Below are 27,065 nucleotides of genomic sequence, written 5' to 3' on the forward strand. Positions count from 1 at the left end.
AATATATAAAAAATATATAAAATAACAATCTCTGTGCTCTCTGGTGAAGGGTGATTTTTTTTTTTTTTTTTTTTTTTTGTCTTCCAGGAAGGAACTTAAAAGAGGGGAACTGAGGCTGAGGGGGTATTTGAGGCCACTGCTGATTTGAGACACTCTCTATTTAGCCGCCCACTTCCTGTCCACTAGACAGATGGGCTATTGGAGCACAGCCTGTTTCCATGACAACTCCTTTGGATACAGCTAGCAGAAAAACCACAGGACACACAGACAGCCAAATAAAATACAAGGGCCCAAGTGGCTTTTATTGGAGCTTAAGATGTATATCTGATACAAAAAGGAACAATGTCTGACTAACAGTTGAGAAGTAAAAGAAAATAATAACTTTGTGTATAAGAACACTTAAATATGCATATTAAAACCAAATCAGACATTAACAACAATCTAAAAAATAATCCCATTTGCATAAATAGATCATTCAGAATGATTCCATTAAAAAAAATTAAAATAGTATAGAAAATTTTGTTATAGTTATAAAAAAGTCCCATCCCAGCATATCAATAAATATATACAAAAGCAACGATACAAAGAGTGTATCAAAATGAATCAAAATCTGTACATTTCATCAGAAACAACATTTTTTAGAAAGGGGAATGCATAATCAGAAGTGAAATATGAATTATAGTTTCAGCATGTGCACTGAGGTCAGTACAATCAAAAAACAGTAGTTAATGGGGAACCAACTAAACTAAATGTAACACTATTCATTTGATGGTCTTCAAAGATACTGTGTTTTTGGCCAAAACTATGATTTGTAATGGAACTTTGGTAATCATGAATTACATTGATTGCACTGATAGCAAACTAAACAAACTAAACAGATCATTTCCTAACAATACAGAATAATCTGCTTATTATAAATCTGTTGTGAAAAAGGTTTATACTGATTCTCTGTGGATCACATTTTGAAAATCCCTCCTGAAGGATTCATCGGAGGGCCTGTTGTATGGACCTTATTTGTTTATATTAGAAACAACAGACTTTTCTGAGGAAGTCTGAAAATTGATAAAAAATTACCATTTTCGTTGGGACAGAAAAGTTTGTTTCTCTACATGTATACAGAACAGTGCTTGTGACACTGCATCTCATAGAGTTGCTGAGCAAAAGGTAATATACTGTACTCGCTAAATACTGCTCAGGGTTGTTAGTATCAATACAGTGAAGCAATGCGGATTCCCCAAACCCATTTCACTACATCCTATTCATTCATCCTTTTTGTAGAGATCAGCATCTCCAGTGCTATGACTTTAAAGAGGAAAGCTAATAGTAGACTGTATACTCAGGTAAAATAGAAAATATGGCTCAAAACCTTTAAGGTATTTGGCAGAAACACTTGAGAGAGATCTTTTACGTTATTTCTCTCTCAATTCACAAAGTACTTAAGGCTCATATACTGTACTAGGTCACCCAAAACTGTTCATTAGACTATACTACAAGATGACAGTGAGGGATCTAAGGTTTCCCAATAGAGCAGGAAGACTTGCGTAAACCAGTCCGTAGGATCCTCAGATCTCTGTCAGCGTGAGCTTAACCATTCCTCCCATTTCCTCCATCTGGATCTGGAAGGTGTCCTCGTTGGAGTAGTGCTTGATGATGTTGTCGTCCATGTTTACCAAGATCCTGAAACGAACGGGACAACACGGTTTAGTTTCAGCCCTGATTGTTCGAAAGACGTGGTTAAATTAGGCCTGTTAATTTAAAGGAATAGTTCACCTAAAAATGAACATTCTGTCATTAATTACTCACCCTCATGTCATTCCAAACCCCTTCGTTCATCTTCGGAACACATATTAAGATATTTTTGATGAAATCCAAGAGCTTTCTGACCCTGCATAGACAACAATGCAGCTACCACGTTTATGGCCCAGAAAAGTAGAAAAGACTGTTGAAACAGTCAAAGAAATAAAAAATAACTTTATTCAACAATTTCTTGTTAATGCATGTCAAAGACTGAAATGAAAGAAAAGAAATTGTTGAATAAAGTCTTTATTTTTGTTTTCTTTGACTATTTTAACAACCTTTATGGACCCAGTTGCATTGCTGTCTATGCAGGGTCAGAAAGCTCTTGGATTTCATCAAAAATATCTTAATTTGTGTTCTTAAGATGAATAAAGGCCTTACAGGTTTGGAATGACATGAGGGTTAGTAATCAATAACAGAATTTCCATTTTTGGGTGAACTGTCCCTTTAACGTGGTAATTTAGTAAAATTATTTATAAACTGCATTAAAAATAATAAACTAATAGTGATTTTATTGCAAGGACATATGCAATTATTTTTACATTATCAATCTTCCCCAACCAATAAAACGGACTGCCTTCAAAAAAAATAATTCTATATAATTAAAATAATTAAAAAATAATGTAAAATATAAATAACATTATATATAAATTACAAATAAATTACAAATTGTACCTACATTTAAAGAAGTTCACTTCCAGAACAAAATTTTTAAATCTGTAAACATATTTACAGATAATTTACGCACCCCCTTGTCATCCGAGATGTTCATTTCTTTCTTTTCTCAGTCGTAAAGAAAATATGTTTCTTGAGGAAAACATTCCAGGATTTCCATATAGTAGACTTCTATGGTGCCCCCAAGTTTAAACTTCCAAAATGCAGTTTAAATGCAGCTTCAAATGGCTCTAAATAATCCCAGCCGAGGAAGAAGGGTCTTATCTAGCAGGGCTCCACAATAAGGAGTGCCCAATGGCCCGGGGCCAGCGTGAAAGACGCTCGGGACAGTTGATGAATCTGTCACTGCCGTGTCGTCACAAAAGTTTATCATTTGGACGCGTTTTTAAGCCTTGTTCATTTACAATTTCAATCGATCACAGAGAGACGCCTGTCTGACGGACAGAAAGCCTACAAAAGTATGTCAAAATACCCGTCTTATCAAGGAACTTTGTGGCTTTAACAATGATTAACCTATATTTAATTCATACAGTGGAGTACACATGCACCGACCGATCTCTGTTCCGGGCTTGCACACGAACTGCAAGCAATAATTTTTCAAAGTGTCAAAGTTTTCAAAGTTTCAAATTTCAAAGTCTTTGCTGTGATATCAAAATTAGAATCGAGAATTGTACAATTTAATTGATATGTAAAATTTTGTTATAAGCTTATTTATTAAAATAAAAGATAACATGGGTCAAAAACAATGATAACAGCAACAATTTGTTGTTGTTGTTTTGTGGCAGGGCCAGTGAAAATCTTAACCAGGTAAGTAAAAATTTGAAAAAATTAGCATTGGGCCCTGCTCTGACGAAACGATCAGTCATTTTCGAAACAAATGGACAATTTATATCCTTTTTAACCTCAAATGCTCATCTTGTCTCGTCTCTGCGATGCGTAGTCTGTGTAATCAGGGACAAGACAGTTAAGGTATGTCGAAAAACTTTCTTGTTTTCTTCTTCAACATCCAAATCGGCCTACGTCGCTGTTTTACCTTTTTTTTTTGGAAAGAGCGTTTGATGTTCTTTGCATGTTCACTTTGTAAACACTGACGATTTTGAAGTTGGGGAAGAAAACAAGAGTTTTTCGACATACCCTAACTGTATTGATCGCATTGACCCGGAGTTCACGCAGAGCTAGACAAGACGAGGTTAAAAAGTATATAAACTGTCAATTTGTTTTGAAAATAACCAATCATTTCGCTAGATAAGACCCTTATTCCTCGGCTGGGATCGTTTAGACCCTTTTGAGCTGCATTTAAACTGCATTTTGGAAGTTCAAACTTGGGGGCACCATTGAAGTCCACTATATGGAGATAGTTCCTGAAACGTTTTTCCTCAAGAAGCATAATTTCTTATCGACTGAAGACACAAAGACACAAACATCTTGGATGACAAGGGGGTGAGTAAATTATCTGTAAATTTTTGTTCTGGAAGTGACCTTCTCCATAAAAAATAAATAATGAATTTATTGCAAACTTATCGCAAATCCCCTAAAAAGGTGACTGACTGACAGCCCTAGTTTAAAGAAACCTTTAAAGAAGAAGTCTTACCCTTTCTTGCATTTCTTGCAGACCTTCCCCATCTTCTCAAGAGGAACATCATATTTCTCTGAAATCTGGTGGAGAGAAAATTCATAGTAATTATAATTATAAACATGTATTACACAAAGAAACAGTGTTACTCAATACAACGTGGTCACAATTAAACAGTTCCATCTTGAAAAGCACAGACTGGTCTCTTCCTTAAAGGGACAGTTTAAAGAAGCTATTCTTAAAAACATCTTTGGGACATTTATTAAAGTATCTTCTCGTTCCACAAACGGTGCATAAATGATCACAGAACTGAGTGGACTATCCATTTCAAATAGTAATTTAGTGAGTAAAGCAACACTATGTACTGATCAAATGGAACATTTGTAGACCTAAGTAAGTTTTCCATCCAACTAGTATCAAAGTTCATCTTATTTCAGGATACGAGTGCTTCAGCTCGATGTTTTCTCTCAGCCCCCTGATGTTATCCTAACATTCCCTCCACTCATTCTCATAGCTGTCTGAAGTGTCGCAATGCTTGGTTCGCATAGTGTTACATGCAAAACACGTACGCGCATTCTTATACCTGTCACAGGAGCCTGTTTAGCCCTTGCCAGCTTTTGTGATGTTATATTGTTGTGTTTGCGAGCCAGTGTGATTCTCGCTGTGGCCACCTGCAAAGTTTTAATTCAGACTGCCTGTTGACAGTCGGTCTCCTGCTACGTAACTCAGTGTCCCCATTAAATCATCCAGATTGAGACTCTAATTTCAGGGACTTTTCTGCACTGACCACATGTTAATGCACTTCTCTGGCCTTGGTTTCTGCCTTTTCCTGATTTTCTCAAATAGGTGCTGTGTTGCATTAGAACGTAGCTGTGGGTTTGGATGGGATGTATAATTTTTGGGTGGGAGCTTTCTTGGAAAGAGTATTTCGTGTGTGTTATTGTCTGTTTGTGTGGTGCAAGCGATGCATTACTAAACAAAATTATACTGTTATAATGTTTAGATCATTAAATGGATGTTTTTCTCCAGTCTTTCTGTGACCATGTCCTTAAGTGACCCTTCACGAAAGACAGTGAAACTGTATTAGTTTAATTAGATTTAAAGAAATGTGAGTAGTTCTAGCCTGAACAACACACGCTACCATGTCACGGGAGGTCAGAAGGGCAGTTGTGCAAACTATGGAAGCTCGTTTCTTTATAACTTGCAGTTTTGAGTTTATATCAAGCAATCCTGAGAAAAAAGTCAGAATTGCAAGAAAAAAAGTCAGAATTGTGAGATTTAAACTCGCAATTGTGAGAAAGAGTCAGAATTCTGACTTTTTTCTCACAAATGCGAGTTTGTATCTTGCAATTTTTCCTTTTTTATATCTTTTTTTTTTTTATTCAGTGGCAGAAACGGGTTTGCATAAACAAAAATTGAATATTTTTATTTTTTATAATTTCATTAATTGTTGTGATATTTTAGCATTTTAATTATCAAATTAATATTATAATTAATTTTTTTTAAATTACATTGTTTATTTGCATCTCTCATCGCAAGGCATAATGGGAATGTTTCATGGTGTGCAGCTGATTTCAATAAAGTTTGATGTCACACATAAGCAAATAATGCAAATTAAGCATAAAAATCAATTTTATAATCATTGTTGTTAAATAAAAATATATTTTTAATTATTATTATTTTTAATTATTATGCTATTTTATGGGTAATTTAATTGGATTTACTTCATACCTCATCACAATGCATTATGGGAACACTAGAGAGTTTGATGTTGCATGTTGTTAATCTAATAGCATATTTAATGCATTAAAAACACAAAGCACACACAAATACTTGAGTAAATAAATCTGAATTATTATTATTACTAATATTATTATTATTATTTTAATCAGACATTTTTGAACAGTAAGATTATTAATGTTTTTAAAGAAGTCTCTTCTGCTCACCAAGCCTGTATTTATTTGATCCAAGGTACAGCAAAAACAGAAAAATGTTGAAATATTTTTACTATTTAAAATAACTGCTTTCTGTTCAAATATATATTTTAAAATGTCATTTATTCCTGTTAATTTAAAGCTGAATTTTTTGCATCATTACTCCAGTCACATAATCCTTCATAAATCATTCTAATATTCTGATTTGCTGCTAAAAAGTATTTGTTGAAAACAGCTGAGTAGAATTTTTTCAGGTTTCTATGATGAATAGAAAATTCAGGTTTCTTGAACAGCAAATCAGCATATTAGAATGATTTCTGAAGGATCATGTGACATTGAAGACTGGAGTAATAATGCTGAAAATTTAGTTTTGATCACAGAAATAAATTACATTTTGAAATATAATAAAATAGAAAACAGTTATTTTAAATAGTAAAAATATTTCACAATATTACTGCTTTTGCAGTATTTTGGATCAAATAAATGCAGGCTTGGTGAACAGAAGCGAATTCTTTAAAAAAAAAAAAAAAAAAAAAAATCTTAGGGTTCAAAAACTTTTGACTGGTAGTGTATGTATGTATTTATTTACACAATTTTATGGATACTTTTTAACTACTAAATTGGATTTATTTTTTAGACTGAGCTCACCACAGTGCTTAATGAATGTTGTTTTAATTTAATTAAATTTTTTAAAGATTTATTTTTGGTGTTTTATGCCTTTATTTAAATAGGACAGTATAGTTGGAAAGGAAACGAAGTGGGGGTCTGGGGTCGGGTAAGGTCTGCAAGCTGGGACTCGAACTTGGGACGCCCGAAGCGCTGACCACGAGGCTATCGGCACCAACATTTGATTTTATTTTCACCAATTCTTAACCCTTTATGTTCAAAATGGTGAGGAATTAATGTTGAGTGTGGACATTTGGGAAAAGAAAGTGAACTCACCGCTTCCACCAGGCCTTTTAGAGTGGGAGTTTTCAGCATGAGAGCATCAAAAACTTCCTCCGACTCCTTGCGCACATACAGCAAAACTGCAAAGGCAGAGAAATGTGGTCAGCCCTGGTCACTCATGCACAAACTGCAAGCCCAGTTTTCTTGAAACTGAGGTCAGACTTGCAAACCAAAATAAACTAGAAAGTAAAGCCCAAGTCATCTGCCAAAGCTTTTGATGTGGCAGACGATTTGATATGCTCTTCAAACGCATGCCTTTAATAAGCTTGTGTCTCACATGCTGTTCCCTGTAGTTGGGGTTGCTGCTCGTGTCTATAAACACCGGTGGCGTCCCCTCCTCCCCTTTCACCCAAAAACCCCAGAAGGACTGGGCCGCATCCCAAGCCAATACTGGGAACACTGAGCTACAGCAAGGGAGGTTCAGTGATGTGGACAGTCCGGAGTACACAGATTACACACATTACATCCTATTCCAAAGTCGGCGTGTTGCCTTTGGCAAGAGCTTTGGTTAGATCCACACAAACACGCACCCACCCACACACGGCTGACCGTGACTGCCATTCAACAGACAAACAAGCAGAGGATGGCCACAGGGAGACAAGGCATCGTGTTGGGAGGGCCAGCAGCCTTCGATGACCTGCAAATTTCCGCTCTTTATTTACTGAATCCCACCGATGTTTGGTTCTACATCCTTTGTTGAAGTGATCTAAACAGCAGTGATTGCCACTGAAATGGTCAGACATACTAGTCTATAATTAGGAGCTATCTGGGTACAAACAATAGCTCCGTTCCAAAACCTAGTCAGCTGAATCACTGCCTACGACCCACATAGGCAACTGCCTTCTAAGGCAGCATCTAACGTCATGGAACATTGGGCAGAATGACTCTGAACATCACGTAAATGGTGTCCCACACATGCGAAAAAAAGTAAAAAATAAATAAAAATTGATATGAGAATAAGCATGTTGATAAGCTGGTTAACATTACAATACACATAAAATTAATTATTTGCTGTAGCACACACAAATACTGTGCAAAATAATTAAAATTAGGAACAAACAAATTATTATTTTTTAATTATTATAAATATGATTAATAATAATAATAATTAAATTAAAGAATATTTTTATATAAAAATCTGTATTATTAAATAAAATAAAGAATGTATTATTATTAAAATTATTTTATTACATTTTTACAAATTATTAAAAATTATTTTTAATTATTTATTATATATTACTAATTAATTCATGGATACTCTTCAGTACTGCATGAAATGCAATTATAGTGCATTCACGCTATGTCAGAATTGAGATTCCAACTTGTAAAAAACATTCACATCTTCATAAAACTCATAAAACTTGTGCCATTCATTTCAATAAAGTTTGATAATAGCATTTTGCTAAGCAATTAACACTAATAACCATACAGTAAATGACATACCACACATAAATACTGGATAAAATAATACAAATTAAAAACAGTAAAACAATATTTTTATATTTTAAAATAATTAATATTACTAATTATAATAATAGTAATCTAAATTGAAAAACAATTTATTATATATATATATTTTTACAACTAATAAATATTATTTTACAATTCTTAAATAATATTGATTATGTTATAGCTAATAAATAATATTTATTATTATTATTATTATATTTGTACAACTATTAAATAACATTTATTATAAATAAAATTACAAAAACAAGATTTTAATATTACTAATTAAAATAATAGTAATCTAAATAAAACAAAATTAATTTTTATTATTATTATTATTATTTATTTTTACAACTATTAAATGTGTATTATTTTTATTATATTTGTACAACTATTACACAATATTTATAATAAATCAAAAACAATATTTTATTATTATTTATTTATTATATTTTTACAACTAATTAATATGTATTATAACTATTAAATATTTATTAGAAATTACTAATTATAATAGTAATCTAAATTGAAAAATGTTTTATTTATTATTATTTTATTTTTACAAGTATTAAATTATATTGTTTATTATTATATTTGTACAACTCTTAAATAATATTTACTACTACTATATTGTTATTATTATTACATTTTTACAACTAATTATTAATACTTATTATTATTATTATTATTATACTTTTACAATCATTCAATAATATTTATTATATTTGTGCAACTATTAAATCATATTTATTATTATATTTATACAACTATTGAATTATATTTATTATTACATTTTACCATTTTTTAATAATATTTATTATTATTATTATCATCATATTTTTACAATTATTAAATAATATTTATTATTAATATTATATTTTTACAATTATTGAAAATATCTTTAATCATGCTATTTTATGGATTCTTTTAGTAGTGTTTACATCAGAATTACTGTAATTACAAGTTACACAGTTCTTATGTAACTTGTAATTACAACTTGTAAACTTGAATTTTCTGAGAGCTGTGACTGCTGTACCACCTGACTGCTGCAAATTCATTTTGGCATTGATATTGTTGCCACAGAAACACATAATCCCCAGTTCGAGGACATGAACGCCTTCGAGTAGAGCGTCATGAGTTGTCATCTCGTAATTACGGTAATTACAGCATAGCTTGAACGCGGTCTATATTTAAAACCAACATTTCTCATAGAAAGTCTGCCATCTTGATTTTTTATTTTTACTGAGCATGCAGCAGTGCATTATGAGATTGCCTTTTCCATGTAGGATGCATGTAATATTGTCTTAGAGTTAGTCAAAAACAACATCTCAGGAGGCATCTTCCATATGCAGCTTACTAGGTTTTGAAACAGAGCAAATATGTTTTAAATTAGGATGTTTTTGTGTGTGGTTACTCACATGCAACCAAATGGCATTGCACCAAAGCAGTGTCAATGCTATAGTGCCAACACTGCTGAAATAAACACAAAAATACCCCCCAAAAAAATCTGTCTCATCCACCTCAGGAACAAAACAAATGACATACAACCCAGTTCCAGTTAAAACACACCTCTTTTGGGCTCATCCATCCTTGCCAGCTTATTAGGAGGTGATCCAAACTCCTCCTCGGAATAGGGTAATCTCTTCATAGCCGAGCTGAACGTGAGGGAAAGAAGGAAGAGAGATGAGACAAACAGAAAAATGCAGCAGATGAGTGTAGTTCTGAGAAAACCGCCATCCCTATAGAAAAAGAAGGCGCTAACAAGTACATCATTACCCATGACACAAACAGCACCTGCGCATTTTCTGGAAACACTGTACAGGGAGCAGCGCTTCAGGGCAAAGCTAAAGGCCGTTTTGCTCTAATAATACACATTTTAAACCCTCCCCTGTCTTGAACAAGCACTGCTGACATAAATGAGCACAAAGAAGGCAAAAGACTGAAACTCACCCTTCCTCTGAATCCTCCTGAGAGAAAGGCTGTAAGGAGAAAACACACAAAAAACAATTAACAGAAGCTGAAGAACATTCATTAACAAATACCTTTAATATTTCAGAATAAGGATGCATTGTAAAACCAGGGGTCTTTTTCAGGCCAAGGGCCTTACGCACTGTAAAAGATTTATAATAAGTTTTATGTTGAGTGTTGCACTGAAAATGTCAATTTACTGATGAACTGAAATTAAAGAAATGATAGAATTATAGAAATTAATACTTTTATCTAGCAAGAATGCTTTAAATTGATCAAAAGTGATGATGAAGTCAATTATAATGTTACAAAAGATTTTTTTATTTCAGATAAATGCTGTTCTTCCAAACTTTCTATTCATTAAAGAAACCTGAAAAAATTCTACTCAGCTGTTTTCAACATAATAATAATAAATATTTTTGAGCGGCAAATCTGAATATTAGAATGATTTCTGATGGATCACGTGACTGGGGTAACGATGCCAAACATTCAGCGGATAAATTAAAAATTATATAAAAATAATTTATAATAATTTAAAATAATAATTTTAAAATAAATTAAAATATATTCAAATAGAAAACAGATATTTTAAATAGCAAAAATATTTCTGATTTTTTGCTGTACTTTGGATCAAATAAATGCAGGCTTGGTGAGCAGAAGAGACTTCTTTAAAAAAAACTTACTGTTCAAAAACTTTTGACTGGTAGTGTATAGAAAAATAAGACAACTAAAATGTTTTTTATTTTTATTTGATATTTAAATAATTAAATATAAAATAATTGAAAAAGTTTTAAATTGTAGTGATATTTAAATATTTTTTAATTAAATATTAAATAATTTTAAACGTTTTAAATTGTAATAATATTTCACAGTATTACTTTTTTCTCTCTCCACTTTTTGTTTTTTTTAATTAAGTAAATGCAGCCTTGGTGAGCATAGGAGACTTCTTTAAAAAACATCATGTTAAATACAGAATATTTCCATATTTCGTCATGAACCTCACATTGAAAAGTCGTTAAAAACTTTACAATTTTAATTTTACTTGACGTATTTTAATGTAGGAGGAGAAGTAAACATTCTTAACACGCTTAACCGCTTCATTTTGTTTGCCACAAAAATCCGTTTGAGATGAAACAATAATTTACAGATCTCCTGCAGGACGACCGCAGACCCCCTGTTGAAGACCCCTGGGTTAAACCATTAACACATGCTAACACATTTAACCTACTTGGGATGATTAATGCTGCGCTTGTAAATTGAGACTAACTTTTTTTTTTGCTCTAGGTCCTGCATACCGCAATGTAAACTTTCCACAAAAGTCCCCCAGAGCATGAAGCTGACCATTCAGAACAATAGCAAGAACATTTAAATCAACACAGATGCATTGTAAAAAGCACTTCTTCCCTCAGCTCTGAACTTGCTTGGTTTGACTGACTCTAGAAAAATATGGCAAAGTTGACGTTTCTTGTTCTTTTTGTGTGTGATTTTAGTGAAGAGTAAATAGCCAGAGGGTTTATTTTTGGTTCTAGATATACACCGGGTTTCAATGTCACACAACTGATGATCAAAGGCCATGTTTAAGGACACTGTCTAACATTTGCTCTCCTGTGTGTCATGTGATTTTAGCCGTATGGGTCACCAGGTTTTTAAGTCAAAGGTGGACGGTGAAATTAAAGGTAGGGTTCTACCAAGAAACTGAAATGATTTAAAAATAACCTCCAGGTCTAAGAACCTTACAGGTACCAGTGATGTTTATGACCGGATTAGTACACAGAACAAAGCTGGAGGGGTAAATTGTGCATGTTTTGATTTCTTTAGAAACGCGTGGGCTTAAAATGTGATCCCCTGCCAAGAATACTCTGATAAGAGCCAATCCCATGCCATAAACGGCAGATTTCATAACCGTGAGAAATGATTATATTCCTTTCACTGACTGTATCATTCTGGTCACCGTGACCCAACCACAATCTGCTGTTTCTGTGAAATGCTTCAGCAGTCTGCACTCACACATGCAATAAAGAGCACTAAAATGATGATGTCAATATGCTTTTACGTACCTACTCAGACGATAAAATGGAACTGCACTGATCTGCTAGGAGGCTTTGTCGTAGTGGCATTGACATGTAGATAATTAATACTTTTAGGAGACCACAAATCATAATCTTATGATTTAATACTCCTAAGGACATTATATGGAGTTGAGGTCAAAAGTTAACATACACCTTGCAGAATCTGCAAAATGTTAATTATTTTATCAAAACAAGAGGGATCATACAAAATGCATGTTTTTTTTTTATTTAGTACTGACCTGAATAAGATATTTCACATAAAAAATGTTTACATGTAGTCCACTATATAAAAATGACCCTGTTCAAAAGTTTACATACGCTTGGTTTTTAATAACGTGTTGTTACCTGAATGATCCACAGTTGTGTTTTTTTTGTTTAGTGATAGTTGTTCATGAGTCCCTTGTTTGTCCTGAACAGGTAAACTGCCTGCTGTTCTTCAGAAAAATCCTTCAGGTCTCACAAATTCTTTGGTTTTTCTGCATTTTTTGTGTATTTGAACCCTTTCCAGCAATGACTGTATGATTTTGAGATCGATCTTTTCACATTGAGGACAACTGAGGGACTCATATGCAACTATTACAGAAGATTCAAATGCTCACTGATGCTTCAGAAGGAAACATGATGCATTAAGAGCTGGGGGGTGAAAACTTTTGAAAAGAATTAAGATGTGTACATTTTTCTTATTTAGTCTAAAAAACTTTTTTTTCACTTAGTACTGTCTTTCAAAAGCTACAGAATATACTTGCATGTTTCCCAAAAGACAAAATAAGTTTAAATTTACCCTGATTTTCAATTTCCAAAAGTTTTCACCCCCAGCTCTTAATGCTTTGTGTTTCCTTCTGGAGCATCAGTGAGTGTTTGAACCTTCTGTAATAGTTGCAGTCCCTCAGTTGTCCTCAGTGTGAAAAATGGATCTCAATATAACAGTCATTGTTGCAAAGGCTTCAAATACACAAAAATGCTGAAAAAAAGCTGTGGGAGCTGAAGGATTTTTCTGAAGAAAGCAGGCAGTTTAACTGTTCAGGACAAACAAGGGACTCATGAACAAATATCACTAAACAAAAAAACACAGCTGTGGATTATTAAGGTAACAACACAGTATTAAAAGTCAAGTGTATGTAAACTTTTGAACAAGGGTAATTTTTTATAAATTCAACTATTATTTTCTGAAATGTAAAATATCTTTTTCAGGTCAGTACTAAATAAAAATTAACACGCATTTTGTATGATCCCTCCTATTTTGGTAAAATAATGAACATTTTGCAGATTCTGCAAGGTGTATGTAAACTTTTGACATCAACTGTATTTCACCAGTTCTCTGGGAAATGTAGATCTTAACAGAAAATGTATGAATCTGTGATTGACTGATAGTCTTCTAATAATAATCTTTCTTTTCCAAGCCACCGAGTGCATTTACATGCATGATTTTACACCATTTGGATTTAATAACCTGCAATGTACAAGTTCTTTTAATGGGAAAGGGTCATAAACTGTTTTAACAAAAGCCAATCTTGCACCAGCATTCTGATGTCATGCATTTTTCTCAGACTTGACCATCTCCAGCAAAACCAAACAGATAAGATTCTGGATTGCTAAAGCAAAGGTTGCAAGTTTTTAGTGCCGGAGAGAAAACTGAGAGTTAATGAGTTCAAAATTAACCTAAACTATATGACTGTGCTCACATGCTGCAAAAATACATTATCGTACATTCTCCTATCTTATCACCAGTGCTCACATGCAATGTGTTATAACATACACTACATATCTAGCAGCTTGTAGAGCACAGTGCATTTGCGTATCATAACCCTGACAATGATGGAATGATTTTTAACAATGCTTTTTAATTGTAAAATAAAAAATAGTTTTGCACTGTGTACTCACATGACGCTGGAAGGTGGAGAAATGAATGTCGGGGATGAAAAGAACAGGCTGCGTCTCGAAGTCTGTCATTGTCTTGAAGACAGTGATGTCGCTGCGCTTGTGCAGGAGGGCAACCTTGACATCTGGCCCAACTTGGAAAAATGGGACAAGGATAGAGTTAAAAACTAGTCTCTCTGTAACGCTAGTCTCACATTTCTACTATAAAGCACTATCAGGTCAGTTAAACTCTACATGTCAGTGAAAACCTGTAGCTGTGCTTACAGTTTCCCAGTGGAGGGTTGATGTCAGGGCATTTTCCCTTCCTACGGGACTGTTTCCTCTCTTCATCACGGATCTTACGCTCTGCACCCTTGTCGCAGAAGACCTTAATCTGGCAGTAAGCGCGGTGGATAGGTTTATTACTGCGGTTGTTGTAGCTGTAGGTGTCGATCTGTAGGTTGAGCGGTAGCCCCTTCACTCCCTTCTGAGAGGAGAAGTCTGTGCTCAGACAGTTCACTGAGATGAAGATCTAAGGAGGGAAGAGAGGGAACAATTAAACGCTATGTGGTCATCATTTGTTACAAGCGTATTGTCGCGCTCAGTTTAACTTATATTACTTTAGATGCGTGAAGCCAAAATAGCAAAGGGCAGTGAACTGAAAACAAGCAGGAGAAAATTTTCCTTGACCTTTTTTAGTCTCAAAATTCGTTCACAGTGTGGAATGCATTGTTTATTTTGAACTCATGAATACTGTTTTCCGTAAATGCATGAGTTCAAACGTTTGTGAGAGGTGAACTGGGGACACCAGACTGTGATGGGATTGGATGTGTTCTATGTCGCCCCCTTTTGGAAACAGAATGGAAACACAGCACATTGCACAATGTTCTTTAGAATTGGGAAGTGTTGGTCCATCATAAAATAAAACTTAATGATGAAGTCATTTAATTAAATTTCTGGAATTGAATCAGTTATTCCTGTTTCATTTATATGTTTCTGAAAATACTACATATGGCCCTATGATTTCCACGATCTGGAAAATGTTGACAAAATCCTGGAATCCAGTCATTATTTGAATTATTTGTAATTATTATTATAATTTACAATTATAACTAGTAGTGTAACATTAAAAAATAAATTAATTAATTAAATAAAAAAATAAATAAATGAAATCCAGAAAAATTAAAACGGAAAAAAAATTAATTTGAAAAAACAATAAAACAGAATTTGGGAAAAAATAAAACAGATTTCACAGGGACTTACATATAAAGATGCAATTTACACTGAAAAAATTAAATGTATTATTACAAATTACAGTTTTAGCTAGTTTTTTTCCCCCAAAAAAACTGAAAATCCAGAAAAATTAAAACAGAAAAAAAAGAAATTTGGAGAAAAAAAACGGAAATTAAGAAAAAAATAAAATGGATTTCATAGGGCCCTACATATGAAGATGTTTCTAGGCAATTTACACTGAAAAAATTAAATGTATTATTACAAACTACAGTTTTAGCTAGTTTTTATTTTTTTTCCAAAAAATCCAGAAAAATGAAAACAGAAAAAAAAATGAATTTGGAAAAAGAAAAAAAAGGAAATAAAGAAAAAATTTTTTATTACAAATTACAGTTATAGCTAGCATACATGTTTTCCAAAAAGAAAAAATGGAATGGAAAAAAAAAAAAAAATAAAAATTAATAAAAATAAGTTACAAATATAAGTAAAAATTAAAATAAACATTTCAAAAAAAAAAAAAAGAAAAAGAAAAGAAAAGAAAGAAAGGAATTCCAGAAAAAACAGAATTTTGGAAAAAAATTCATGGATTTCATAGGGTCCTACATATGAAACAAAAAAAAATTTAAATGTATTATTACAAATTACAGCTATAGCTAGTAGTGGTACTTTTTTTTTTTTTACTGAAAATACAGAAAAAATAAACTGAGAAAAAAAGAAATTTGGAGGGGAAAAACATAATTTGGGAAAAAATAAAACATTTCATAGGATCCTACATATGAAAATGTTTATAGGCAATTTACACTGGAAAACATCAAAATTTATTGCATCTTCACAGAATAAAAGTAATAATTTCTTTAAATCTTAAATCTTACTGACCCTAAACTTTTTAATGGCTGTGCATATGTACAACTAACAATATGATCAGCATCTGTTTATTCCAGCTAAAGCAACATTTACTTAACTTTATTCATTGTCAGCACAGCATCTTATGTAATAATGGATTATTAACAAAAGGCATGAGACAAAGTAAGAATAAGAATTACAAACAAACTGACTTTCAACTAATCAGCAAATATTTGCACAAGCAAGCATTCACGCAATGCCTGGAATTTCTCAAAAAGTCCACTAGGGAGCGCCACAAATCCATTCCAACCGTCCTTTTCCAAACCTCTTAGGGTCTTGCCCTTTCTCTGTCTCCACTTTCTGTTTCTCTGCATCTGTCTCTCCCAAGCACACAAAATCCAAACCACGCCCAGTGTAACACTGCCAACAGTCGGCACACAGGAGACACGGATGAGCACACGGATGAGTATCCTACAGCGCGGGCCTATCTTATGATCTGCATCCTGGTTATAGGACAACACTGCTCGCTGCAAAATACTTCATTTCAATTTTTAAACTTTGGATTGTTTACTTTAATGGGACTAATTGGAACTACAATTACATTAATAAACAACGTTTATGCAAAGACTAATTCTCAGACAGATGCTTCAACTAAGAAAACAACAGAAAAATCACTAATCAAAGGCTGAGGATTTAACCAAAATCTTGTTTGTCACTTCACGACGGGTTTAACCAGACTAGTCTCGACACACTCGTCGAACAGGATTCCGTAAGCTGTCAGTGTTCACAGCTCCCCCATCAGTGTTTCCTCATTCTTGATGCCATTGTTGGGCGCGTCCCCCCCCATAAACGCATCAGTTTAGCACAAAATAGGGCTGTCAGGCCTAATGACCTGAGAACTAGTCATTTCAACATTCACATACACCTTGAAGTCAGATTACAAATCTTAGTTTCTTCATCTGAAGAAAACTGAAGGTACTGGTCAGAGTTGGAAAACACCAATGACCAGCTCAAATAACCAAACTAATCTCAAAAAGCCCCTTTATCACGCTTTCTTAGGATTTTTCTTAATGACGCCTTAAGTTTCCTGGGACACAGCGCACTTTGTCTGTGTTGCCTGAATAAACGTTTTTTTATGTGTACTCAAAGTGGTCTATTTTGAGTGTCAATCTTCAGTTAGTCATACCTTTTCTAAAAGGTCATGTCTATTTTAAGATCCTTTATCCGCATACCAAAAATACATACCTAGAAATTTAACACATGGAAACGTTTTTATTTTTTAAGATGTTTGCTATTATTCACCTGTAACATCTTGAATCTAAACCTTTTTAAGAGAAAGACAATTTTCTCTAATCTCATTTAACGGATGTTAAGAGGTGAATCAAATTAAAGAGCAATAATGTTGTTTATTAATTAAATCTGTACACACTAGAAGGGCCCTAAAATGTCTTTACCTTTGCTTCCTCACTGATGTCCCATGTGAATGAAATGGCGTTATATGAAATCTCCTCAATGTTGCTGATGGTGTTGAAACTTTCTTTGTAGTCGGCTGTGGGAGACAAGAAAGGCTTGATTAATGAGTATAAACACACACGTGGATGATTCACGTTTTGCAAGAGACGGGTGTGTGGGTAAGGGAATATTTTTGTTGTACTGTAATTTTACATCTTAGCTGCAGATATAAGACAGGCAGAGGTGACCAACATAGACTATAAATGTTAATGAGCTTTTTTAGATAAAATCAAGTTTTTTTTACACGTTGTACTTTGCTAATATAATATTATGACATTAAAGTGAACTCAAAAACAAATATAGATGCAAGCAGCGATTATCGAGGTTCAAGCGCTTTAAGGCATTTAAGCACATATGAAAAAAGGATATATTTAGCAAGCCTGTAACCACCTAAATCAACGATTTAAAAAGCATTTTTGGCAAATCCAGGTAATTTACCATAGAAATATTATGTTTTTTAACGTTAGAAATATTTATAACAAAACGTTTATATGGTCTAACCCCTTGAAACTTTTCATGCTTGTTTAGAATCACCGGTCGCATGTGCTCAGCAGGTTTCGTGAAGTTTTGAATTTTCCTTTAGGCTTTAAAGGATTTTGGGTAAATTTGGACAGGCCCAATTTCTAAACGACCCCATATAGCCTTCCAAAGGGTAAATTTCAATATTTTTTTTGTTCATTTTTGACTTAGAGAGTCTGTCCTGCAGTGTTTTTTTTTCCAGACTGAGTGAAAAACCTAGGACTTGTTCACAAAAGTAGGTTTCTCTACCTCAATCATTTAACAAACGATTTGACTGACAGCAGTGGTTCTAGAGGCAAAGTTGTCCGGAATGAGGAGTTCTATTGTATGATTCTACAAATATCGCACGTATGTGTGATAAAACGTGCGATGTACAATCATTTATGCCCTTGAAAAATGCGATATCTCACCCAATGGCCAATTTCTTTCAATTTTCTCTCAGACCTTTGGGGCTGTGAGTCGAACGGGCCCACAGAGTTTCGTTCCGATCGACCTCCGTTAACCTTGTTTAACAGGTGCCCAAAATTCATCTGCCAATGGCAGCCATGTTTTTTAAGATACACAAATGTCCTTGTAGACACTTGTGGCACTTCGGACCAAGACCGTGAACACCGATTTTCATGTTGACAGGATGAATGGTTGTGGAGTTACAGCCATTTTTATGTTTTTTTCCCTCTTATAGCACCACCAAGTGGCCAAGCTCTGCAATTTTTTTCTTTTTTTCTTACATAAGTGTTCTGAGTTTGGTGGAGATATCTCATTCCATTCAGGAATTATAGGCATTTTACTAAAAGTGCCACGCCCCTTTCGAAAGTTTTGGCGTCCCTTTGCGACAACAAGTTGAAAGTTAAACTTTTTTTTTATTGTTGATTATTGATGTTTCTGCACTGGTCTGGTTCCGATCAGGCGAAAAACCTAGGACTCGTTTGCAAAAGTAGGTTTTAAAAAAAAAAATACATTTTTCCAATCGAATCTGAGGCATGCATTTTCTCCGGCGTGAGTCAAGGTTTCCAACGACAAACACTTGAGCCTGCGACTGGCAGTTTAGGCGATTTCGTACTTTTGTTCGCTGTAGCGCCCCTGTCAGGATGATCAGGGTGAGCCTTGATCACGTTGTCGGCGGTGTGAGTACTACCATCCCTCGGAGTTTCAAGTCTCTACGACTTATGGTTTGGACTTATCGGACTTATCAGTTTTACGTGGAGATCGCTGATCCGTGACCATTCTAACAATTACAACTGGGTTTCAGCGCTACGTGCTTGAACCCCTAAAAATTCCATTTTCCCATACTATGAAAGTAAATAGCTACCGTCAACTCTTTGGATCAACATTCTTCAAAATATCTTCATTTGTGTTCAACAGAAGAAAGAAACTCATACAGGCTTGGAACTACATTTAGGGTGAGTAAATGTTGACAGAATTTTCATTTTTGGGTGAACTATCCCTTTAAGTCTTAAAGGAGTCAACTTTCATTGAAGGCAAGATAATGTTGTGTACCCTTTCATGCTTTACAGTGCTCATCTTTTATTTGTTGTGTTCATTGTAGACGTCACTGATGGCTCTCCCCTTGACCTATTGTCTTGTCCCCACCTGCAGGCCCCCTGCATCCAGTCTGTTTGTATGTCTATTTGCTATCTGTACTTGTTACTCCGCCCTGAACTACAGTACACCGGACCCAGAAAAGCAAAGAGACATGAAAGTATGAGTGAGATCAGTGAGATCAAAGGTGTACCCCAAGACAAAGACTGCTTACCAATATCAATGCATCTCTGCTTGGCCGTGTGCTGTCTTGAGTGCCAGTATTTCCAGTGCTTGAGTTGGTCATCTCTGGTTTTCTCCTCTCCGAACACCACCATCACAACACTCTGAAAAACAACATGGTGTTACTGTGTTATATTAATGTACACACACTCTCAAACAAGTACTCATACACTACCAGTCAAAAGTTTTTGAACAGTAAGATTTTTAAATGTTTTTAAAGAGGTCTCTTCTGCTCACCAAGCCTGCATTTATTTGATCTAAAGTACAGCAAAAAGTCAAATTTCTGTTTGAATATATTTTAAAATGTAATTTATTATAGAAATTAATCATTTTATTTAACAAGGATGCTTTAAAATGATCAAAAGTGATGATGAAGACATTTATCTTTATCTAAAGACTTTTTTTTGACTTTCGGATAAATACTGTTCTTCTGAACTTTCTATTTATCAAAGAAACCTGAAACATTTCTACTCCGCTGTTTTCAACATAATAATAATAATAATAATAAATGTTTTTTGAGCAGCAAATCAGAATACTAGAATGATTTCTGAAGGATCATGTGACTGGAGTAATGTTGCTAAAAATTCAGCCTTGAAATCACAGGAATAAATTACATTTTAAAATATATTCAAATAGAAAACCGTTATTTTAAAAAGTAAAAAGATTTAAATAAAAGTATAAAGTATCATTTCATATCTAAACACTCACAGTAAGCTACACACAAAGATGTATGAATGTCATTACATTATATAAGAAAATATCATCTGCAAACAAATTATACTAGAAAATGTATTTTTCCAGAGACATTTTTGCAATTACTTTTAACCAACTGGCAAAAAATAATTATTAGTGGACATGGAAGTTAACAAAGGACATTTTCCATTAATGTTTGACAAAGTGTTCAAATACATTTTGTCATGTTCAACATAATAATTTTTTTGTCTGACTGAACAGACAAGCATCTACGTTTTTTTTATAAATGAATGCTAAGATGCATATGATTGCAAAGAACAATGTGTAAAAAATGTATTTATTTAATTATTTATTTATTCCATTTAATTTCATTAAAATTTTATTTATTTATTAGTTATATATATATATATATATATATTTTTTTTTTTTTTTTTTTGAAGTCTCTGAAGTCTGAAGTAAAAAATGTATTTATTTAATTATTTATTTATTCAATTTAATTTAATTAAAATTGTATTTGTTTATTAATTATATATATATATATATATATATATATTTTTTTTTTTTTTTTTTTTTTTTTTTTTTTAAGTCTCTGAAGGCTGAAGTCTCTAAATACAATTTGGGGCAACTAAACTATAAACATAACATCAAAATTTTTTTATTCATATTTATCTTACCCTGACTTTACAAATGGGGCCGTGCATCAATTTGCCATTGTCGGTTTCCCTGAGGGTGATGGGATAGAACTGGCCCTTGTTGAGGTACGTCATTGTTCCATCGCCAGATTTCTGTCTGAGAGACTTGGAGGCTTCTAATGTGTATTCGAAATTATTACTGTTGACCAAACACAAAAAAAATTGGGGACACCACTTAATACACATTTGCACCTTCAGACCAAATACACCCATGACAATTTGCATGTTTGTTATTACACGGAAGAGGCAGCTTGTCATATTTGTTCTAGGCTGACTTTCATTTACCCATAGGCCATGCACACCTGTCAGGAGGATGCACCAGTGACCCTATTCAGGCTATTTGCACACACTCAGCTGATATAATCTGAAGTTTTTCTCTCAAGTTATGTTTAAGCTTACCCTGACACTGTGTCAAAAGTGGCATAGTCCTCTTGCGGGATGGGTCCCATGCCTAACTGGAGATCTCTTGGGAACGCAAACACCTGTAGCGGACAAAAGAGGGGCAAGAGGGCCTGGCATTAGCACAGACAACCACCGTGCATTCAGTCGGTGGGAGAAAGCTGATTGCTAAGCAAAAGAAAAAACAAACAGATCTCCGTGTGTGCAAGGTTTTTGTGGAACTATCATTTCTAAGGAAATCCTCCCTCCATGTTTAGGTAGAGAGAGGGAGCGGGAATGAGAGCGGGCAAAAGAGAAGAGAGAGAGAAAAGGCCCTGGCTATTATGTGAGAGGAAAATACAGCACTTTATTGTGTAAGAGAGACAATGGCATAATGACATGCTAGCTACTATTTTGGCATGTTCAAATAAAAATAGGGAGGGGGCTCAATACAACAATGTCTTTAGAGTCACCAGGTAAATGAAGTATTGTCTGAGGTTGGGAGACTTGAGATGTGTGCGTGCGTGTGTGTGTGAGAACTCACATCTGAGTTCTCTGGGAAGGTCGAGTCTGGGGTGCGTGGCTGTGTGTTCGGACTGAACTGGTTGTGGGGGAGCTGAGGGTCAAAAACCACCGTGTGACTGTGACTGTCTGGCTCTGAGCAGTGGGGATTGGGGACTGTGACGGAGAATCCATGCGATGGACCTTCAGTCTTCACTGGGTAGTTTGGCCCAGGAGCAATGGATACTGTCACCGTAGTATCGGGTGAGGGGAAAAGGCCTCTCTTGTCCTGGCCGTGCTGGTTTCCTGGAAGAACGATATTTAGTCCTTTCAGAACCTGGATTCGGTTCTCCGCCGATGGCTCTTGGAGAGTGGTCAACAAGTTTCTGTTGTGAACGCAAATGTAAATTAAAAATATAACATGTTAAAATGTTTTCAGCGACCTACAAACAACTGAAACACATAGAAAGTATACATTTAACTGCATCAAATATTGTTCTCCTTCACAAAAACATGCAAATGCAAGGCTATTAAAATATATATAAACCTAAACGTTATAAACAATACAACATATTTTAAAAAATGACGCTTTACACTTAATATTAAAAAGTAAACACATACAGATATTTGTATACAAATTACTTGCTTTGTATGTAGGATTTCAATTAAATGTCATAATTTTGTAACCTAAATGGAACACGTATAGTAATATTTCAATAAAAATGAATTACAGCCTCCCTTTCTGTACATATATATATATATGATATGATATGATATGATATATATATCTGCACTGGGGAGAAATGCTCTCAAAAGCATGTGCTCGCACGTAAACGAGGCAACATGAAACTCTATCCGCTTAATATTTGAAGTGTTTCATAAAAACTGTTCTCTCGCTTCGAACATATTTTTACAGTGATGTCATTGACGTGCGTCCTGCGCATTTGCCAAACAGACCCAACAAATCGATCAAATAAGTCGTTGTTGGCTGCTTTCTTTATTGATTTTTGTCTGTTAGTAAACTGATAGATAGATTTAGCAACAAATAACAAGTAGGGTCTCATCTTCACAGTATGGGAAAAACTGCATTCACTATTGCATCTTTGATGAGAGCTTCACCTTTTGTTGGGATCCACATCAGAGCCCAGGACGTCAGCCTTTGGCTGGGATATTGTTCTCTTTTCCCGCGGCACCTGGGGAAAGTAAACAAACTCAATGCAAGTCTGACCACATCCAATAGCATCAGCTTTACCCATTATATCTGTCAGTGAACATATTTAACATACTAGGTGACATTTTGTGAAGTAAAAGGAGGTCAGAAATCCTTAAATTAATTCTATGTTGTTCAGAGTTTAAATAATAATCATAAGGTTTTGTTGTTGTTGTCTAAAGTTCCTCCTTTTATCCCCTTTAAAAAATATATATATATATATATATATGAATGAATAGTTTTTTTAATTGTGTTTTTTTTTATTGTGGATTTCAATTAATCTTGGGATATTTTGATATAAAGTAAAATTAACTGAAAAATACAGATAACACAATAAAAACATGATAACATAATAAAAAACATGATTTTTGAAAATTAAAATAAAGGAGTTATTTGTTTTTGAACTTATTCTAATATTCAGATTTGCTGCTCAAAAACATTTATTTTTATTATTATTATTATTATTACTATGTTATAGCTGAGTAGAATTTTTCAGGTCAGAAGAACAGCATTTATCTGAAATAGAAATCTTTTATAACATTATAAATGTCTTTATAATCACTTTTGATTAATTTAAAGCATCCTTCTTTTTCAAAAAAAAAGGGAAAAAAATGGGAAAAAATATAGACTCAAAGCTTTTGAATGTTATAGTGTATAATGTTACAAAAGCTTTTTATTTCAGATAAATGCTTATCTTTGGATCTTTCTATTCATCAAAAAATCCTAACAAAGATGTACTCAACTGTTTTAAATATTGATAATAATAGAAAAAAAGTTTCCTGAACAGCAAATCAGCATATTAGAATGATTTCTAAAGGATCATCGTGACACTGAAGACTGGAGTAATAATGCTAAAAATTTAGCTTTGATCACAGGAATAAATTGCATTTTAAAATATATTCAAATAAAAAGCTGTTGTTTTAAATAGCAAAAATAATTCAAAATCTTTTGACTGGTGTGTGTGTGTGTCTATATATATATATATATATATACACACACATATATACATTTAATTTAATATATAATATATATATTTATTGTGTTTGGTGTATTTTGTTAATATGTAATGCTTATTATGATATTTAACAATATTTTGGGTTTGCGAAAAGTACATTATAAATTATTAAATTATTATTACTGATGTTAATCTCTACTAGTCATACCTTGTAGTACTCATATAGAAAACCCAGAGCTGCGGCACTGTCTTCGTCTCCATTGATGCTCATCATGGCCTTGGTGGCGGCTGTGAGGGGGTTCTCCAGGAACGACTTCCAGGCCTCATCCTCGCTCGTGAACGGCCGCCGCTGGTTGTACGCCGGATCATTCTGTAGCACGAGCACTGCCCGCTTACTGTGAGGAACAGTTCATAAAGAGCCGTCAGTATTAAAACAACAGCTAATTGGATCGTCAGGCAGAGGTAGACGGGCTGTGTGATTTGTAAACACAAAGAGTCAAAACGAACAAAATGATGGATGTTGTGCATCAACAATCTGAAGATGTTTTGGCATTATTGCTGGTGTCAAAGTTAACAAAAGAGCAGGCTGTTGTGAAAGGCCCTCTTTATCTCAGGATCTGTGACAAAACCGGCCCAAACAACAAATCTCTGCACAGACCGCAGCTTCCCGTTTGACAGCATGTTTCACTGGCTCTTCCAGTAAGACGACCAGCAAAGTGTCAGAGGAAGATCTAGTGACTTTTTAGACTGTGACAAAGTTCATTAAGAAAACCGGTTTGCGCATTTCCGTCATCGTTATGTCATTCTTATGAGCACCATCATCTATTATTTAGACAAAGGTGGCTTACAGAGATTGAATATGCTCTGATTCAGTGCTCATTAATGCATTTATGTGTTGAAATATCTGACAATGAAATAAGGACAAGGTAGAGTTTATTTTCTCAACTCTTAAACCTTTTAATTGGGTGGGTAAGCAGGGTGAGGTGAAGTCAGGTTGGGAACTTAATAATCTACTATATTTAAAGAAGAACGTTTCAAAAAAAATAAAAACGATTACGTTTTAAGGTACACACTTAGAACATGCCTTTTCTGAATTCATTCAGAACAGACTTCGTCTTGATGAGGGCTACACTGTTTAGTCTCTCTAGGTTTGCTTGTCACACAACACTCGAGCTTTTAATAATGGAATGAATCCATAAAGAGTTGCTATGACAAAACTGCATCCAGGTTGGTTAACGCAAACGGATTACGAGTAATTTGATAACTAATTGTGCCATTCTTTCTCCCTGTTTGATTTTAGCTTTGCAACCTGATAGATCCGTTATCCTGGGACAATAAAACCTTGTGGACACGCAATCCCACTTCTAAAACAAAAGAGGCGACCAAGCGCAAAATTACTAATGATGTGTTTGCGGCCACATCCGCCAAACTCCAAACACTAACTCAGGAGAGTTTTAGTTTTCTCCTCAGGATTCACAGATACAAGATCTCACATTGCTTACTCTATGGCGATGCTCGTCAACAAAGTTCTGTTTGCATGAGGGAAAGATCAGCAACGGGCAAATATTTTGGGTGTATACTTTAGTTCTTGTCAAGCACAGGCGAACCAATTCTGAGAAGAACAGAAAACCCAAACTTTGCCAAAAAGTTCGCAGCTGATTCTGGTCAGATTTGCATGTTTTAAACAATGTACAAAGGAAGGAATTGCCAACGCCTAGACAGCAGATTTCAATCAACTCTTTTTTAACAACATTTAACTTGATAAATCATAACATATAAATCCATAAAATACTCATACACTTACTGCCATTACAAGATGTTTTACTGTCGTGTCAGTACTAGTTCATCAATTATTACCTTTCCAAAAACACAGATGTTGTTTTCCAAGAAGCCTTTACTTATAATAAATGCTAACAAAATGTCACGCTTTCACAAGTTTCAAATGTGATTTTCACTCCAAACGAGGAAAATGCACAAAAAACAAATAACACGCAAGTCTGACAAATAGAGCGCGGCGCTCATAACTCCCGCGGCAGGTGCAGGTACACCTGTGACCGAAGCAGGTCTGAACATGACAGGTGAACTGAAGAGCCCAGACAGCACAACCGTGTAGCGGAATCGGCTCTCGGCTGTCAGTCCGACTTCTCGTGGTAAGACGCTATTTTCCAGACTTCCTGAGACAAGTCAGAGTATAGAAGCTAACCTGTTTCAGTTCCAGCAACTAAAGCAAGATTAAGCAGTAAATAGTGCATGATTTTTCAATCGTGGGATCCTTTTCTGTTGATCATCTCTTGGTAGACTATGGACCTACAGTGGTGAACTTACTTGTCATGCTCCTGTGACATCTCTTATGGTCGAACTGGACTTTCTAGTTGGTACTGTAAATCCGATCCTTCTTCTTCTTGTATGGAGCAACGTTTTCAGGATGGGATGAGGGCTGCGTTAGAATTGCCTGTATGAGAACGGGTTTTGTTGGCTTTTCTCGCTTTTTTGGATATACT

At 34.3% G+C, this 27,065-nt stretch overlaps 1 protein-coding gene across 1 annotated transcript; it reads right to left on the reverse strand.

Annotated features, from left to right (window-relative positions):
- Positions 1-276: 276 nt before the first annotated feature.
- On the reverse strand, positions 277-27,065 carry grhl1 (grainyhead-like transcription factor 1). Its single transcript, XM_051133754.1, has 15 exons — positions 26,890-27,065; positions 24,773-24,959; positions 23,519-23,592; positions 22,443-22,785; positions 21,920-22,002; positions 21,503-21,659; positions 20,128-20,239; positions 17,798-17,892; positions 14,556-14,802; positions 14,295-14,425; positions 10,327-10,355; positions 9,946-10,031; positions 6,922-7,007; positions 4,064-4,128; positions 277-1,677 (listed from the first exon to the last, which is right to left on the reverse strand). Exons 1-15 carry the CDS (start codon positions 26,907-26,909, stop codon positions 1,563-1,565), a joined length of 1,830 nt encoding a protein of 609 aa, XP_050989711.1. The 5' UTR covers positions 26,910-27,065; the 3' UTR covers positions 277-1,562.

Source organism: Labeo rohita, chromosome 17, assembly GCF_022985175.1.
Source record: "Labeo rohita strain BAU-BD-2019 chromosome 17, IGBB_LRoh.1.0, whole genome shotgun sequence".
NCBI classification, from domain to species: domain Eukaryota; kingdom Metazoa; phylum Chordata; class Actinopteri; order Cypriniformes; family Cyprinidae; genus Labeo; species Labeo rohita.